This window comes from Pelophylax lessonae, assembly GCF_965119305.1.
Source record: "Pelophylax lessonae genome assembly, chromosome: 1".
NCBI classification, from domain to species: Eukaryota; Metazoa; Chordata; class Amphibia; order Anura; family Ranidae; genus Pelophylax; species Pelophylax lessonae.
The window spans coordinates 619,058,030-619,074,300 of NC_138768.1; the positions used below are offsets into that span (position 1 = coordinate 619,058,030).

General features: G+C 40.3%; 1 protein-coding gene across 1 annotated transcript in view; it reads left to right on the forward strand.

Annotated features, from left to right (window-relative positions):
• The window catches only part of UGT8 (UDP glycosyltransferase 8), a 202,502-nt gene extending 188,433 nt beyond the window's left edge, over positions 1–14,069 (forward strand). The window contains exons 4-6 of the mRNA XM_082248236.1: positions 6,795–6,871; positions 9,508–9,727; positions 12,754–14,069. Coding sequence (XP_082104362.1) covers positions 6,795–6,871; positions 9,508–9,727; positions 12,754–13,102 — 646 coding nt within the window. The 3' untranslated portion in view covers positions 13,103–14,069. The remainder of the gene's footprint in view (positions 1–6,794; positions 6,872–9,507; positions 9,728–12,753) is intronic.
• The last annotated feature ends 2,202 nt before the right edge of the window (positions 14,070–16,271 follow it).

Genomic DNA, 16,271 nt, shown 5'->3' on the forward strand with positions numbered 1-16,271 from the left:
AACCTTTCCAGTTCAACATTTTTTACATAAAGGGTCACATAAAAGGGTTCTTTTTTATATTGTCTGGATTTCACCTGTTCATAAAGTAATGCCATCTAGGGTTTAAGATTACTGTTTCCTTCTAGACTTCCAGTCCCCGCATAAATTATTTCTATAGAGATTCATTATAGTGACCAGACCATGGAATTGAGAAATGTTTCCCCTCTCCAATTCCCATGTTGTTATTTCATAAAAAAATATTCTAACAGGCTGTTGCAAAAGGTTTATTATTAAGTGAAATAAGTAAATATATTTGTACTCTGTTCTTATAGGGACCATGCAATCTTTTGGGCACGACACACACTGATTTTCATATAGCAGAAGTGTTAGGACTGTTGCACACAGGAGTAAAAAATCCTTTTTTTACTGATCTGAAATGAGATGCATTGTTGTCTAAGGGACATTGCACACACAGTAAAGATCAGTAATAAAGTGTTGATTACAGAGCAGTACAAAAATAGAAAATTTTACATTTGAGTGCAGTAATTTACACGTATGTTTACTGGTTTAATGTTTACTCGAATATAACAGTGTTGCCAACCACCTGTTTTTTTATGGGCAACCTGTAAAAACAGGGCACTTTTTCTCCTGCCTGTAAATGCCCATAGCAGGACAAAAGTGTTACTAAAAAAGGGCTGTGACCATCCCGGAACTGCGCATGCGCAGTTCCTGGAGATGCCCAAGCTGATCCAGTTTGATCCTGTATTCGTCCAGTACCCGCAGGTGGGGCCGGGGCATGTGGGGCCAGGGGTGGGTCTGGCAGAGGCTTTGCAATGGAGCCTACTGATGAGTGATGATGAGTGATGATGTCATGGCGCATTCCCCCCACACCGCGCCAGGAGGCAAGCGGGCGGAACAGAGAAGCTGAAGCCCTGTTGTGAGTGTGTGAGTGTGAGTCTTTGCTGCTGCTCAGACGTGTGTAGTACTGTCCCCATAGGGCAGGGGTGGGAACCTTTTTTCTGCCGAGGGCCATTTGGGTATTTTTAAAATCATTTGGGGGCTCTACAAAATCATCAACTTAAAAATGTGCAGGTTATATTTGGTCAAACATTTAATTAACTCACCCCTAATGTGATGGCTGCAACTGCTTCTCTTTGGTGAGGTGTGTGATGTTAGCTGGTATTGATGATGTTGCTACTGGCAACTGGTTTTCCAGGTTTTCCCCCATCAATGCAGAGTGATGAGTGCCCCCATCAATGCAGAGTGATTAGTGCCCCCCTTGATGCAGAGTGATAAGTGCCCCCCTTGATGCAGAGTGATTAGTGCCCCCCTTAATGCAGAGTTATTAGTGCCCCCATCAATGCAGAGTGATTATTGCCCCAATCAATGCAGAGTGATTTTTGCCCCAATCAATGCAGAGTGATTAGTACTCCAATCAATGCAGAGTGATTAGTGCCCCCATCAATGCAGAGTGATTAGTGCCCCCCATCAATGCAGAGTGCATGGGGTTTAGAGCGCCTCCTGATTACATACAGAGCAGGGTTCTTCTACTTACACGGCGCTGGTGCTCTCATACGAGGTCACACCTCCTGGACCGACTCCTATGATAGACGTCACCACTGTGCTGTCTATCATAGGTAGGAGGCGTGACTTTGTATGACAGCGGCCGCGCCGGGTAAGCAGAGGAACCCGTTCTGTGTGTAATCAGGAGGCGCTCCCCCTCCCCTTCCCCTCCGGAGGCAGCCCAAATGGCAGGGCCAGATCAGATGGCTTCGGCGGCCGCATACGGCCCGCAGGCCATAGGTTCCCCACCCCTGCCATAGGGCTTGATGTGTGATGACTTCTTGGGCCTCACCGAGTTACTTGTGGAAGCAGACACGCTGCTTTAACCATACTGCCACTTGTATGAAAAAAGTAAGTCTTCTTACTCTCTCTAGCAGCAGACTTGAAGCAACTACTTTACCTTCAGCTTACTCTCCAGCATCCCCTTGACTGACACCAATCCACTGACTCTTCTACTGAAGGGATGGCCCTCAAATGACAGGCCCCATGACACAGATCTGTACTCACTGTAGGCCGAATCAGATCCTTTCCACTTTCTCCCTTCCAGTCAGCACTGCAGGACCTCTGGGTTTAGCTCCTATCTGATTTTTAGGCCCTCAGGTCGACTATCTGAGGCTGCATGGCAGCTTCTACAGAGCAGGGGCAGCTGCTCCCTCCCTCCGGGACCCCGCTCTTCAGCCGAAGACCCCAAGCACTTGTGCCCTTGGCATTTATACAGTTACCAAGCATGCACCTAGGCACTTTCCTCTGCCAATCACCAGGGCTGTAACAATGCCTGTGCCCTCACTTGTCAGATTTCCTTCCACTGTCCAATATACCTCCCTATTGGATCAGTGTGAAACATTTCAGACAAGCTGAGCTGCAGCTGAAAGGTACTGGCATGGGTAGGTTGGGAGAGTCCCTGGATTTACTGCATAGAAAGCAGCTACCAGACAAGAGCCGCAGTGCCTGGTGAGAGAATTGAAAGAATCACAGATGTCCACTATCTCTGGCTACCTTCAGTATCCTGTTTGCAGCCTTTAACCCCCCTTCCGTATCCTGTCCGCATTCTCTAACCACCTCCCGTACCATGTACACAGCCTCTTACCACCTCCTGTACCATGTCCACAGCCTCTTACAGCCTCCCGTATCATGTCTTCAGCCTCTTACCACCTCCTGTATCATGTCTGCAGCCTCTTACCACCTCCTGTATCATGTCTGCAGCCTCTTAACACCTCCTGTATCATGTCCACAGCCTTGAACCATTACTTGTATCATGTCTGGAATCTCTTAAAATCCCCTTGTTTCATGTCCACAACCTCTAACCATCTCTTGTATCATGTCTGCAATCCCTGACCATCTTTTGTCTTATATCATGTCTACAGTCTCTGAGTGCAGCCTGGAGAGGAGTCAAGAGTGGGAGCACCCTGGGATGGGGGTCACGGGAGGAGTCAGATGTGTGTGGACTGTGGGGAGGAGACTATAGGATAAAACTAGAGCCCCCATGATGGAGCCCAGGGAGGACCACCTAACCGAGCCCTGCATGGTGCACCTCAAAGGAGGTCATTGACAGCACCTCAAAGCCAGTGTAAGGTGGGAGTGAATACAATAATGTAAGGGGGCACTGATATAAGGTTTCCCCTTATATCAGTAACCCCCCCCCCCCTCCCCCTTGCCATAGTGTATTCACTCTGCAGAAGGTGGCCTTTGGTCTACAGAGCCCCACCCCCACATCAGAGTTTCCCGCTTTCCTATTTACATCAGAGTCCGCAGGATTCCCCCTTACAGTGCAAGGGAGGACTCTGCGGACCCGGATGTAAAGGAGAATTCTGATGTAAAGGACAATGCTGCAGACCCTAATGTAAGTGATAACTCTGATGTAAAGGGGAATGCAGTGGACTATAAGGTGGTCTCTGGTCACAAGAGCCCCCTCTTACTTCAGATTTACCCCTTAGATCATGATCTGCAGCATTCCGCTTTACATCAGAGTTTATCTTGCACTGTAAGGGGGAATCCTGCAGACTCTGATGTATAGGGGAACTCTGTGCTGGCTGGGTTATATTTCCCTGACCTACATGTAAATGGAGAAATATGGTTTTATGGTTTTGACTTTTGTTTTAACTTAAAAACATTGCTAATAGCATAGCACTAGCTACATGTTTATAGTTTAAACATTGACATTTGCACTGTTTTTTGTGGAAATGGCCCTTTTTTTTTGCAGTGTCACAAAAAATGTGGCTTCATCAGTAAATTTCATGATTTTTGTCAGTAAAAAATTGGTGCTTTTTGTAATTTTTGGGGTCCTGTCAGTAAATTTCACATCGGGGGGTTGGCAACACTGGAATATAAGTGAACATATTACAATACTGGCAATGAAGAATTTTTATTGTCTATACGCTTGCACACCGTTACTTGCCTACACTTGCCTATACTTAACTCAGGTCTTTGCACACAGTTTTTGGCCCCTTGCACATGGGCGTCACAAATTCCTGAGTAAACATCAGTAAATCAGGACACCCGTGTGGAAGGGGCCTAAAATACTTGCAGCTCTCTTGCTTTGGGAGCACCAGCCTGCATACCTTTGTGGCATAGTTTCTTTTTTATTGTTATTATTACTTCTTTTTTTGGGTCAATTTACTAAGGAAGGTTTGTAGCCTCAAATTTATAATATTATTAGGTATCATTGAATTTTAGACATTGTTGAAAAAAAAAACACCTCTGTTTTCAGTGTTATGCAGCAGTTAAAAAATATGAACAGCGTCTTTCATATAATACTTATGTTTTCAAATGGAATAAAATAAAATAAAAAGGTTATATAATAATGATGCTTGGTATTTACCCTACCCTATTAAAAAAAAACATTTTTTTTTAACCATGCCTTCACATTGACCAAACAGCCTAAAACAGCTGTTTCCACGTTGAAATAAATGGCTTGAAATTGTTAGTTGATGTCTTTGTTATAAAAAAATATTTAAAGCGGTAGTATCCTCAGCCCTTTAAGAAGAGGGGGGGAGGGCGGGACTTTAAATGAGGCGCACGGTGGGATTGACCGCGCGTCTCCATCCCTAACTTCAATTACACAAAAGAAAAAAAGGGTCGGGACTTTAAATGAGAGACATGGCAGTGACAAGGCTTGCACAGTTGAAAATTCATATTAAATGATGTAGCATAAAATACAGACATGATGAACACAATATGACATGATGCATAATGGCAAATGACTGAATTGGCAAAAAGGAAGAAGTAAATTCCTAAAACAGCTTCGGAGCAAGCCAGCATGGCAAAAATACACGATCTAAATGAGTAATAGATTAAATCGTAGTGGGTTTGATCATAGCATCCATTGACTGACGCGTTTCGTGGACTTAATATGCCACTTCTTCAGAGTCGATGTATGATTCATATCTACAATAAAAAATGCGTATAAGAACATTGCATGAGCTGGTGATTGATGGAAGCTGATAAAGGAAGGAAAGGGGGAGGATTGACCCCACAGTTCCAAGAACTTACATGTTAGTCCTGGCAAAAGCTGGCAATGGAGGTAGGGGCATGGGCTCAGGTGCCTCACCCGGGAGCTGAGGACGCATAGGGTCAGCGGCATCGGCAAGAAGCACCACACACAGAAAGGCATTGAATAGAAGAGTAGTCTGAATGTTGATGGTATTGTATCTAATCAAATAAGTAATAGTAGATTATATATAAATTATATGTAAATGTATACAACAAAAGTAGATAGTAGGTATGTAGATGTATATACCATTGTATGACTTGTAAGCTATGGAGGGAAGGAAAAATTGGATCTATGAAATGGTAATAGGTGTAGAGTATCTATATCAGAGAGAAAATATAATAATAAAAAATATGTGTGTAATCATAGAGAAGTAAAGACTAGCTAGCATATAATGAATGGGTGTGAGTGGGTTTGTGTGTGAGAATGACTGTGAAATAATAAAGAAAAAATAAAGAAAAAAGGTTCAAATGGGGTGCAGGAAAGAGACATTGAGACCGAAATGTGGGAAATATGTGAATAGGTGGAGTAAGACCACAGAATACCAGTGAGAGTAAAGTTGCCATGTGAAACCAATGGAGGAAAGGAGGGAGTGAAATGTTGTACTCCCTTAGTTCTCTCAATTTCAATTGTAAGTCTGTAATATTTTATTATAAATCACATAGCCCGTAAATGATATGATACAAATGTAAGGAACTTCTGTATTTTGTTCCTTTCTTCGGCATTTTTCCCCATCTTTAGTGCCACCATTCTTATTGTGGTTTCTGTGTCAGGCTCTGGGCAGTATTTCCACCATCATTCTGTGTTCTGTTCCGAAATCCCGCGCATGCGGGGTAGCTGCCGAAACCAAGCCTCATTTTGGTTCATTAACCAGTTTGACAGTCAATAGGAGGCTGTCCACTATCTCCCTTCTCCCTATCTCCCTCTCTCCACTAGCACACCCCTGTGACGTAGCAAGTCATATGGGGTAGTGGAGGAATTTGAGAATGGGGACTGAGTCTCGCGTGAGCACGGGGCTGAGGTCCAGCAAAGGAAATGACGCAGCCCTGGCATAGACCCTGCATTATTCTGGCAGCAGCAGAAGCTTGCCGGAAAATGAGGGTAAACTGAGCATGCGCAGGTGACGCAATCATCGATAAAAACAGAGATATCTAAGGAAGGGATGAGGTAAGTGACAAAAGAGAAATCTACCTATATTATATGCACAGATATAATTTAAATAATGTAAAGTTTAAGGAATGAGTATACTACTGCTTTAAATGCACTTTTTTTTTTTCACAAACCCTAGAAGGAATTATGTTTCAGGCTCTACCTTCTATTTTAAAATGATGAATAAACCCACTGTTTTTTGGATCTGCATTGGAAGGGATTGACACAAATAGCTTCTGTTGAATATGTCTTTGCTGTTCTTTACAGTGCTAGTAGAAAGATTTTTGGTTTCTTTTGTGTCACAAAGGGCTGGTTATATATTCTGTCATAATTATTAGTATTGGTGATCATGTTTTTTATTTCTATTGTTTTATCATCTATTCTCAGCCACCGAAGCACATACATTTCTATTACATTATTGTATATAATGTGCATTGTAAGGTTGTTTTTTCTCTTTAAGATCTAATACATCTTTGTATCATTCCCTATTTCCTTTTGATTGTAAGCTCTGATGAGCAGCACACCAATTTGTTTTACTCCTTTTAATGTCCTGTTATTTTCTGTAGTGTTGTTATATTTCTATTATTATTCTCATTATTATATGTTTTGCTTTAAGGTTTTCTGGACCCACGCCTAAGAATCTAGGTAACAACACAAAGCTTGTAGAATGGCTACCTCAAAATGATTTACTTGGTGAGTAAATAATAAACAGCAGTATTTTTACGTATTTGTAAATTATAATGCAAGTTAATGAAAAAAAAAAAAAAGGTCATTTAACTTTTAAGGTAAATCTGTTATAATTTACAGAAGCTGTTAATACTGACCTCCTTTCGAAAATGCTAGTTGTCTGGCTGTTATACCAACCTGCTTGTTTTTAATATTTTATGAATTACTCAGATGGAACAAGCAAGCAGATCAAAATATTGAAGCCCAAGGTTTCACCTAAAAGCCAGACAACTAGCATTTTCATAAGGAGTGGTCAGCAACAGCAATTTCTAGGTTTCCTTTATATAATTTCCTAACCACTTGGCAATCACCCATCGGCAACGTGATGCAGACGTGCGGCCACTGTAGGCAAAGTGTTGTACACCCCCTACATCACTACCTACTTCTAGGTTTAGGGCAGGTGCATGCGCGCCCCCCGTCTACCACCAAGTGTAATTGTACACAGCAGTAGCCTGTCAACAAGTCCCAGCCAACGATTTACAGCCAGGACCTGCTGATCGGCTGTGTGCAAACACAGCCCAGACTTCTGTCTACTGTACAGAGTTAGAGCAGCACACTCTATGCACATTACAGATGGTGAGGCACATTTAACCCATTGATCACCCTAGATTGTAACCCTTTCTCATCCAGTGTCATTAGTACAGTGACAGTGTATAGTATTATCACTGTTCACTGTATTAATGTCAATGGTGATGTCACTGGCAGTTAGTCAGTTTCCACAGGGTCAGTTAGTGTCAGAATTCCCCGCCAAACTATCGCAGACCCATTATAAGTCGCTGATCGTCGCCATTAGTAGTATAAAACAAATTTAAAAATTCAGTATACACCATAGTTTGTAGGCACTAAAACTTTCACGCAAACCAATTAATATAATATAATTTTTATCAAAAACAGGTGGCAAAATACTTTTTGGCCAACATTTATGAAGAAATTATTATTTTTTTTTTAATTAGATAGGTTTTATAGCAGAAAGTAAAAAATATTGTTTTTTTTTGTTTGCTAAACTTTCTGTCTTTTTTGTTTATAACGCAAAATAAATAAAGAAGTGATGAACTACCACCAAAAGAAAGCTCTATTTGTGTGAAAAAAAATTATATAAATTTCTTTTAGGTACAGCCTTGCATGACTTCAGTTAACCAGTTAATTTATCACAGTGCCAAATAGCAAAAAATGGCCTGGTCATGAAGGGGGTAAAATCTTCCAGAACTCAAGTTGTTTTAAAATGTATTTTCCTTTTTGCCCTTCCCTGCACTGTATGTTCATCTTTGTGCATCTGTCAAAGCCCAGCTTTAGTTGTGGCTAGAGGGCAGAAAGGTTAGAACCTCTTTCTCAGGTTGAGATTACTATCTGCTTTGCTAGTTCGGAGATTTCCCCTCACCTCCTATGTTCTGTCTCCAGAACAAGTGTGCCTTTTTCTGAGCACATGGCCTGTTCAATGTCCTATTCCCCTCCCCCTATTTTCTCCTACATCATATCCTGTAGCTCTATGTGCTGATCTCAAAAACTAGTCCAACAGGTTAAATTGTCTATCGCTAGGGGAAGCTTTATTATAACTTAAAATCACCAACATAGCCATAGTAACACAAACACTGACTGTGTTGATGGGGGAATGGAGCGATTTTTGGAAAATCGCTCTGTCTATGGCCAAGTTTAGACTCTGTAAACCTGGTATATGGTAGAGCGATAATTGCTCAATATGTTTCTCCAGAAGAAGGCTTCTTCGGGAGATTTTTATCTTACTGTAAAGGACAAAAATAACAAAAAAATATTTCAAATGGGGCCATAAGGCTCTGTTATTTACTATTAAATATGTAATTCAATTGTATTGCAACAAAGTTTCAATAACTCATCGGAAAGGACTGCTCTTACTTTGCTATTGTTATAAACAGTAACAATATAGATACATATTGTCAAATGGAATTAAGCAATGCAACCGGCTGACTGCCAGACTAATTCTGTTGATAAGCCTCATATGCAAAAATGATGGCAATAATTAAACTGTTCCTAAGCCTGCCTCTCCAGCACACTGTCTGAAATGTGGAATGTGGTTATAAAAAGAAATACCAACTAGTATTACTGGTGCAATGACTTTAGTTAGTAAGTTTTGCTGGCCTATATTCAATCCTATATATTGGTCTTAAAAATGAAGATTTGAAGTCAAAGCAAGATCCTTGTGTAAAGCTTTGTGAATTGAGCCATAATATTTAAAAATATTAAAGTATAGAGGAAACCTATAGAACTGTGTATACTATCAACATATTGGGGGGAAAAATATAGAACTGTGTATATAGTCTGCTAATTTCCCGTCAGATTTCATGTTCACCACAATTTGCATCCAGCCAGATTATGAGAATATATAAAACGGTTCCCCAAAACTTTCTTCAGACAAATTTCCCGCCATGTGCGCCATGCATATTATCAGCTACAATTGTTTAAAGTGCAAATGAAAAATGACATTTTGCAGTTATTCTGAATAGCATTCGATACACTGAAAACATATTTCATGTGATAGCTAATGTCTATTTTCAAATACCACAGATGTGAAGAAAAGTATTGTATTATGGCAAACATTTATTTCATAAAGGGATTTAATTACATTATAGGACATCCAAAAATCAAGACTTTTCTCAGCCATGGAGGACTAAATGGTATTTTTGAAGCCATGTACCATGGAGTGCCTGTAGTAGGAATACCATTGTTTGGGGACCATTATGATACCATGACCAGGGTGCAGGCTAAGGGCATGGGCATTCTCCTGGAGTGGAAAAGAATGACAAAGGATAACCTGTTTAAAGCTCTTTCAGATGTTATTTATAACCACAGGTAAGCAAATTAATCTATTTTAAACAAAGGCATTGGCTTATATATGCTGACTCCAGGCAAATTGATAATTAGCCCTGAAACTGCCAAATCACTTGTGTAAAGTTTAGAATTTACTCATGATGCCCCCAAGAGTGCCTCCTTGTCCTCTGTAATGACCTGAAAGTGAATAGCTCTACACTTTTTCAACTATATGGGCCACGTATGTATTTATGTTGATCATATCCCCCCTTAATCATCTCCTTTAAAGAGAGAATAAATTCAGGTTCAATTCATTTTTCCTCATATCTGAGCTCTTCCATGCCTCTTATCACTTTGGTTGCCTTTCTCTGTACTTTCTCCAGTTTGCCGATATCCTTTTTTGTGAACAGGTGCCCAAAACAGAACTGTATATTCCAGGTAAGGTCTTACTAATGATTACCAATGCTCTGGTAATTTAAAGACCCCCCCCCCCTTTTCCACAATTTATTAACATGATTATTAGAATACTGCAGGTCTGTAATATACAGTGGGAGACATTTACTAAAACTGGTGCACACAGAATCTGGTGCAGCTATGCATGGTAGCCAATCAGCTTCTAAAGTCTTCTTGTTTAATTAGGCTTTATAAAACCTGGAAATGTATTGGTTTATGTGCAGAGCTGTACATGATTGTGCACTATCCAGTTTTAGTAAATAATCTCCAGTATGACAGATGGCTTTAAATGCATCAATACTTAGATTTACTGACTCGGTGGAACAATATTTTGCTAGGCCTGGGGACATTTTTAACAAGCCTTTATCTTCTTCTTCAAAGCCTCCTATCAGGTGGTAAATATGCTTCCCCTATATCTTTTTCTCATTGCCTAGCAGATGTTCTGTTATCCATCATATTCCTCTCAATTATAATAAAATGCCCGCTAAAAGGACAGAGACAGATAGGATCAAATAGCAGACATGTCAAATGTGTTAGAGTACATTGTGTAACTTGTAAAATATATTTGGCTGTACTATTTAGACACAAATAGGACACTGGTGAAACGCATTTTTTTTATATGTATTGCAATTTAACATTGTGTTTAAAGCCTAAATGTAGCCAACCTTTTTTTAAATGAGAAGTATCCTTTCTGCTGGCTGTTGCTTTGTTTGAAATCCAAAGTCCTCTGGACCCTCCACCCTTTTACCGGTGCGTTTGGTGTTGTTGAGGGACCTGTGACAGGCACTCATCAAGAGTGTCAACTATGCCTGACTATGAATGAAAAATGCTCTAATAATGGAGGATGGGCAAATGAATCTACCTCCTCTATTGATAGATCTTTTTTCATTCATGGAAGCTATACTATAACTTCTATGATTGAAAGGAGGGGGGGTCGGAAAATACAGGCATATTAGATACTCTTGATAATTGCATGTTACAGGTTCCTTGGCTCTATTAACTTCTGCAGCAATGGATGAATGCTGCTGTGGGGGTATGGTGGCCCACAGAGGACTTTGAGTTTCAACTAAAGCAGCAGCAAGCAGCAAAAGGGGCACTTAGCGCTGGTTGTAAGTACTATCTCTTGTGCTAATAAACTAAAAAAAATGTCTTAATGAAATTAGGCTTTAATGTATAGTATTTTTACAGAAAAAGCTCTTATGGTTTGTAGCCTGCACTGACTGCATGTTGAGAAGGTTGTTCGGTACCAGAAGTCACTATGTTTAACACTGATTTACATATTGAGAGTTATTGGCAGTACAATGTACCCAATACCCATTAAATTCCGGGGGGGGGGGGGATCTGGGGTCCTCCTTGTTAAAGGGGGGCTTCCAGATTCCGATAAGCCCCCACCCGCAGACCCCCACAACCACAGCCCAGGGTTGTTGGAAAGAGGCCCTTGTCCCCATCAACATGGGGACAAGGTGCTTTGAGGGGGCACCCTAAAGCACCCCCTATGTTGAGGGCAAGCAGGCTGTTATGGTTTAGGGGGGGCCCTCACTCACCGCCTCATTTCCTGGCCTGCCAGGCTGCATGCTCTGATAAGGGTCTGGTATGGATTTTGGGGGGGATCCTACGCCGTTTAAAAAAAAAAAATGTATCTGTATTGCCTTGAGCTGACAATATATTACAGCCGCGAGCAAGTTTAAATTACATTTTTTCCTTTGGAAATGTCAGTATTGCTGCAGCAGGCTCCATACATTGTACAGATGCACCAATTTACAGGCACATTTAGGGGACCCCCCCAAACATCATTAAAATCACTGCTCCTGTAAAAACAATTGTTTAAAAAAATTTTTTTTGCATTCTTACATGTCCCCTTGGGCAGCACGTAGGTCCCCATACACTTTTTGTGGCAATAACTTGCATATAAGCCTTTAAAATGAGGACCTTTGATTTTTCATGTTCATGTCCCCATAGACTTTAATTGGGTTTGCATGTTCTCTAGAACTTTTTCCCTGTTCGAGTGTTTGGCCCATCACTAATTGGCAGCACTTTTTTTTAATTATCAATGGAAAGGGCTTCTTCTATGCAAGAAAGGTACAGGCAACAAATTTGGTTTGTCTAGTTTCAGGCTCCGCTCACATACTGGCGTATCGGATCGCGGGCAGAAACGCAGTGATTCTGCCTGCAAATTCCGAATCATTGCAAATCACAGGATTTCCATGCGATTACCGTGACTTGCAATGGCCCAGCAAATGCCACACTTATTTTGGGCAACAGGCATCCCGCGATTCTGTTTGCGTGATTTTACTGCGATTCATCGGGCAACAATTGCACCGAAATTGCGCCACGTTCGGGTGTCATTGCAACTCATGGGACTCATACGGCCATCCCACAATTTGTAAGGATTCAGGATTGCGGGCAGAATTGATTCAGCCCACGATCCGATGCGCCAGTATGTGAACAGAGCCTAAGAGATCAATTAATTTGTATATTAGCACCCCTCACACCTCAGAAACTGAGACCACTATTTTATTATAGCTTATGTTCAGTGATCTAAATGTTTCTGCCATTACAAGCTAGTAAAAATATTTGGATTGCTCTCTGCTAATTATTTTATTTTGTTAACTTAGTTATCGACAACAAGCCATGAAGCTATCTAGTATTCACAAAGATCAGCCCGGCCATCCTGTCAGTAGAGCCACTTACTGGATTGACTACATTCTTCGCCACAATGGAGCCAAGCATCTTCGTGCTGCTACCTATGACATCCCTACTTTTCAGTACTTTTTGGTTGATATTGTGTTAGTTACAGTTGTCGTTGCTATTTTTGCCTGGTATGCACTTTACAAAATTGTAAAATACATGCGAAGGAGCAGAAGTGCAGAACACAGTGCCGCCAATGGAGTCTGCCATAATGGTTTAGCAAATGGCAGGCACAAGAAAAATGGGCACATCAAGCATAAGGAAAAAGTGAAATGAACTATGGGATTCAAATTTATAGTTTTAAAGGAGCCGCTGCACCAATTCTAAGTTTCTCTCCATAATACTGGATTCTGCACTGCATCATGGATTACATCAGCATTAAAGGCCTGAGCAGTAAGGAACTTAAGGCCATTCATTTAAACCTTTATTTATTATAATGCTTGCTTATTCTTTTCCCATTTTGAGCCTTTCTCTGCACTGGAAGAGGTTATCACTATTAACACTCTTAAACCACCTCTATAAGTATCATCAGCAATGCTATCACATTTCAGCCTTGTTTAAAGAAGAACTCAGTATAGTATTTTTTTTTTTTTTATTTGCATCTAAACTGACTACATAGCATAACCTCAATGTGATTTAAGAAAAGCAATAATACTTTGGAGAAACACTTACCACTTACCGGGCTCCTGTGCATTTAACAGTCCTATACTGTAATATAATGAAGAATTTAAACAAATTGGTGACCTCTCCTCCCTGGTATGTAAAGAGCTGTCAGTGGTACAGGTAATACCTAGAATGTCTTCTTTGTCTTCCAAAGATCTTAAAGCAGTTCAGGTTTTAGGCAATAAATAATTGGCTACTTTTGCATATTAGCTGTCCTCACAGCAGTAGAAATTGAGAAAAAACGAATAGTTTATCTAAGCAGATCAAATTAGTTCTGTCATTACAACTCATAAACAGTTTTATTGCCATTCTGCTATAATTATATTTTAGGTTTACATAAATGTATAATTGATTCATTAATTTGATGTCACCCAAATGCTAGTTCTATTTAATTGAACATTAGGATACGGTATATGTCTGTGAACATGTGTGAATGTTTCACTTGCCATATCTCAACACATCAAATTCATATTTATTAGCTACCTTTACTCCAAAATCTTTTAGTATAATATACAGTTGCTAAAAAGCAGTTTTGTATCTTACATAAAGAAAATACATCTAAATGATTTATACCAAAACACCCCTTTCAGAATTAAGCAGTTAACAGTTAACTTCAGAATAGCAGTTAACAGGAAATTATATTCTAATTGATCCAAATACAATAAAGTAACACATGACTGGTTGCTTTGGGTTACTGCGGTTCATCCATTGATTTTGAAGCATTTATACTGAACCTTTTCCCAGACCATGCATAATAAAGCATTTACATATTCTGATTCAGCAGCACAAGCACTTTAAAAAAAAAAAAAAACCTCATTCACCTCTGCAGCTGTAGGCATTGTGGAGAAATTCATCTTCAAATTTCACAACAGAAGCATTTAGAGCTGGTTCACACTACCGCGACCAGAAAGTCGCCCCATGAAGGAGTGACTTTTTAGAGCGACTTTAGCGTGACTTTAGCGTGACTTTGAAGAGACTTTTGAAGAGACTTAAATGATAGGCAACTTTGTCTGTGGGGAATGCCTGGGTAATCTTTTTCTTCTTCCTGGAAAGTCTGATCACAGTTGCTTGAAAATAGATAAGGATCCGACTTAGAGGCGACTACCATTGAAGTCTATGTGCACAAGTCAGATAGAGGTTGCCTTGAAGTAGTACAGGAACCTTTTCTGAAGTGGGAGCAACTTCAGTAGTGCATATTAAGATGGCTCTCATTCATTTACATTGAATTTGTAATGACAAGTGACTTGTCGCATCCCAAGTCGGAGTAGTGTGAACCGGGTCTTAAATCACAGCTCTTTTCCCCTTATTTTGTATGGGGAGCAGAATCTTGGCAGTCTGCCAGCATTCTAATATAAACAGACAGCAAGTGTTTCAAAGCTGATAGAAACTGGCTAAAACTCGACTTCGGAGGCTCTTTTATGATTTTGAAGATAAATGGCTTCACAATACAAGCAGCTATACAGGTTAGTGATGGCTTGATTTAAAACTTGTTTACTGCATGTTAAGAGTGTGTAAAAAAGCTAATGTCCATAGTCTGGGCACATTCTTTCCTACAGATGTGTTGATTCAGTCTTTTTGACTCTCTAGAGATGAGTAAATATATTTATTAGTCCACTGCAGATAGATTGTATTATAACTGATCAGGTGAATCATATTTTTTTTTTTTTTTGGAAAGTTTGGGGGTTGCAGTTTGCAAAGCATGTAATTCATAACATTTGTTAGATCCTTAGAAAAAATGTGCATCAATTCGCTCACCTCTGTTTGTTAATTTTGACCATTAGTTGCAGTGCCAGGAGTACTTCTACCAAAATATGCTGCCTGTTTTGAAACAGGAAAAGTCATGGGAATGGGTACAAGTTGCAGAATTGCTTTTCATATGTACAAAAACAGCAGCAGATATTCAAATTGCCATTAAAGTAGACCTCTAAAGTTCAAACCTTATTTACCTATCCTATTTTCCCTAATAGCAGTTAAAATTCTATGCAGGAAATGTTTTGTTAATCTCCAATAAACTGTTAAAATGCATCTGATCACATCAGTATTTAGTAGGGAGGTTGGACGTTTTTGTTGGACGGGTGGATCAGAGGGCCATTGGAGGTGGTTTAGGTAAGTGTTAGAATGATTTTTTAAAAACTCTTTTTTATTTTATGGGATTTGTTTATCAGGCTGGGGTGTATGTTTATTATAAGACTGGATTAAAGAAGCCAGAGAAGAGCATGCTGCAAACTCAGTAGCAGCAGCTAGAATGTTTTAGGGTGTGTGACGAGACCCTTGCTCGCTCTGTCCGCTCTCCCGACACTCCTCTGTTTCTAGTCAGTCAGCTTGCAGATCGCATCGTCTGATGGTTTGGTCAACCAAGGATCCGGGATCCGAACTACAGCTATGTGCCGTTCGGAATCCATTAGAACAAACACCAAGCAGGCTGTATGTAAGTTCAAACAGGAAGACCCTTTATTGGAAGAACACGGCACACTTTTATACAGAATTTGGAACATCCTGCCCCCAACAACCGCTTTCCTATTGGTCAATTGTAAAGTACCTGCAGTTTCCATTCAGGTCCTCTCCAGACATGCAAATGAGGACTTGAAAATGAGTCAGTAGTGATTGGTCAGATAGCTTGACCAGGAAATGCAAATGAGGACTTGAAAATGAGTCCACAGGGATTGGTCAGATAGCTTTGACCAATGCAAGAAGACAGAAGCCCCAGGGGGCAATCAATGTACATAATAGTCAGACACAGAACAATGGTTCCCTAACGAGCCCTCAATACACATTACTCTGT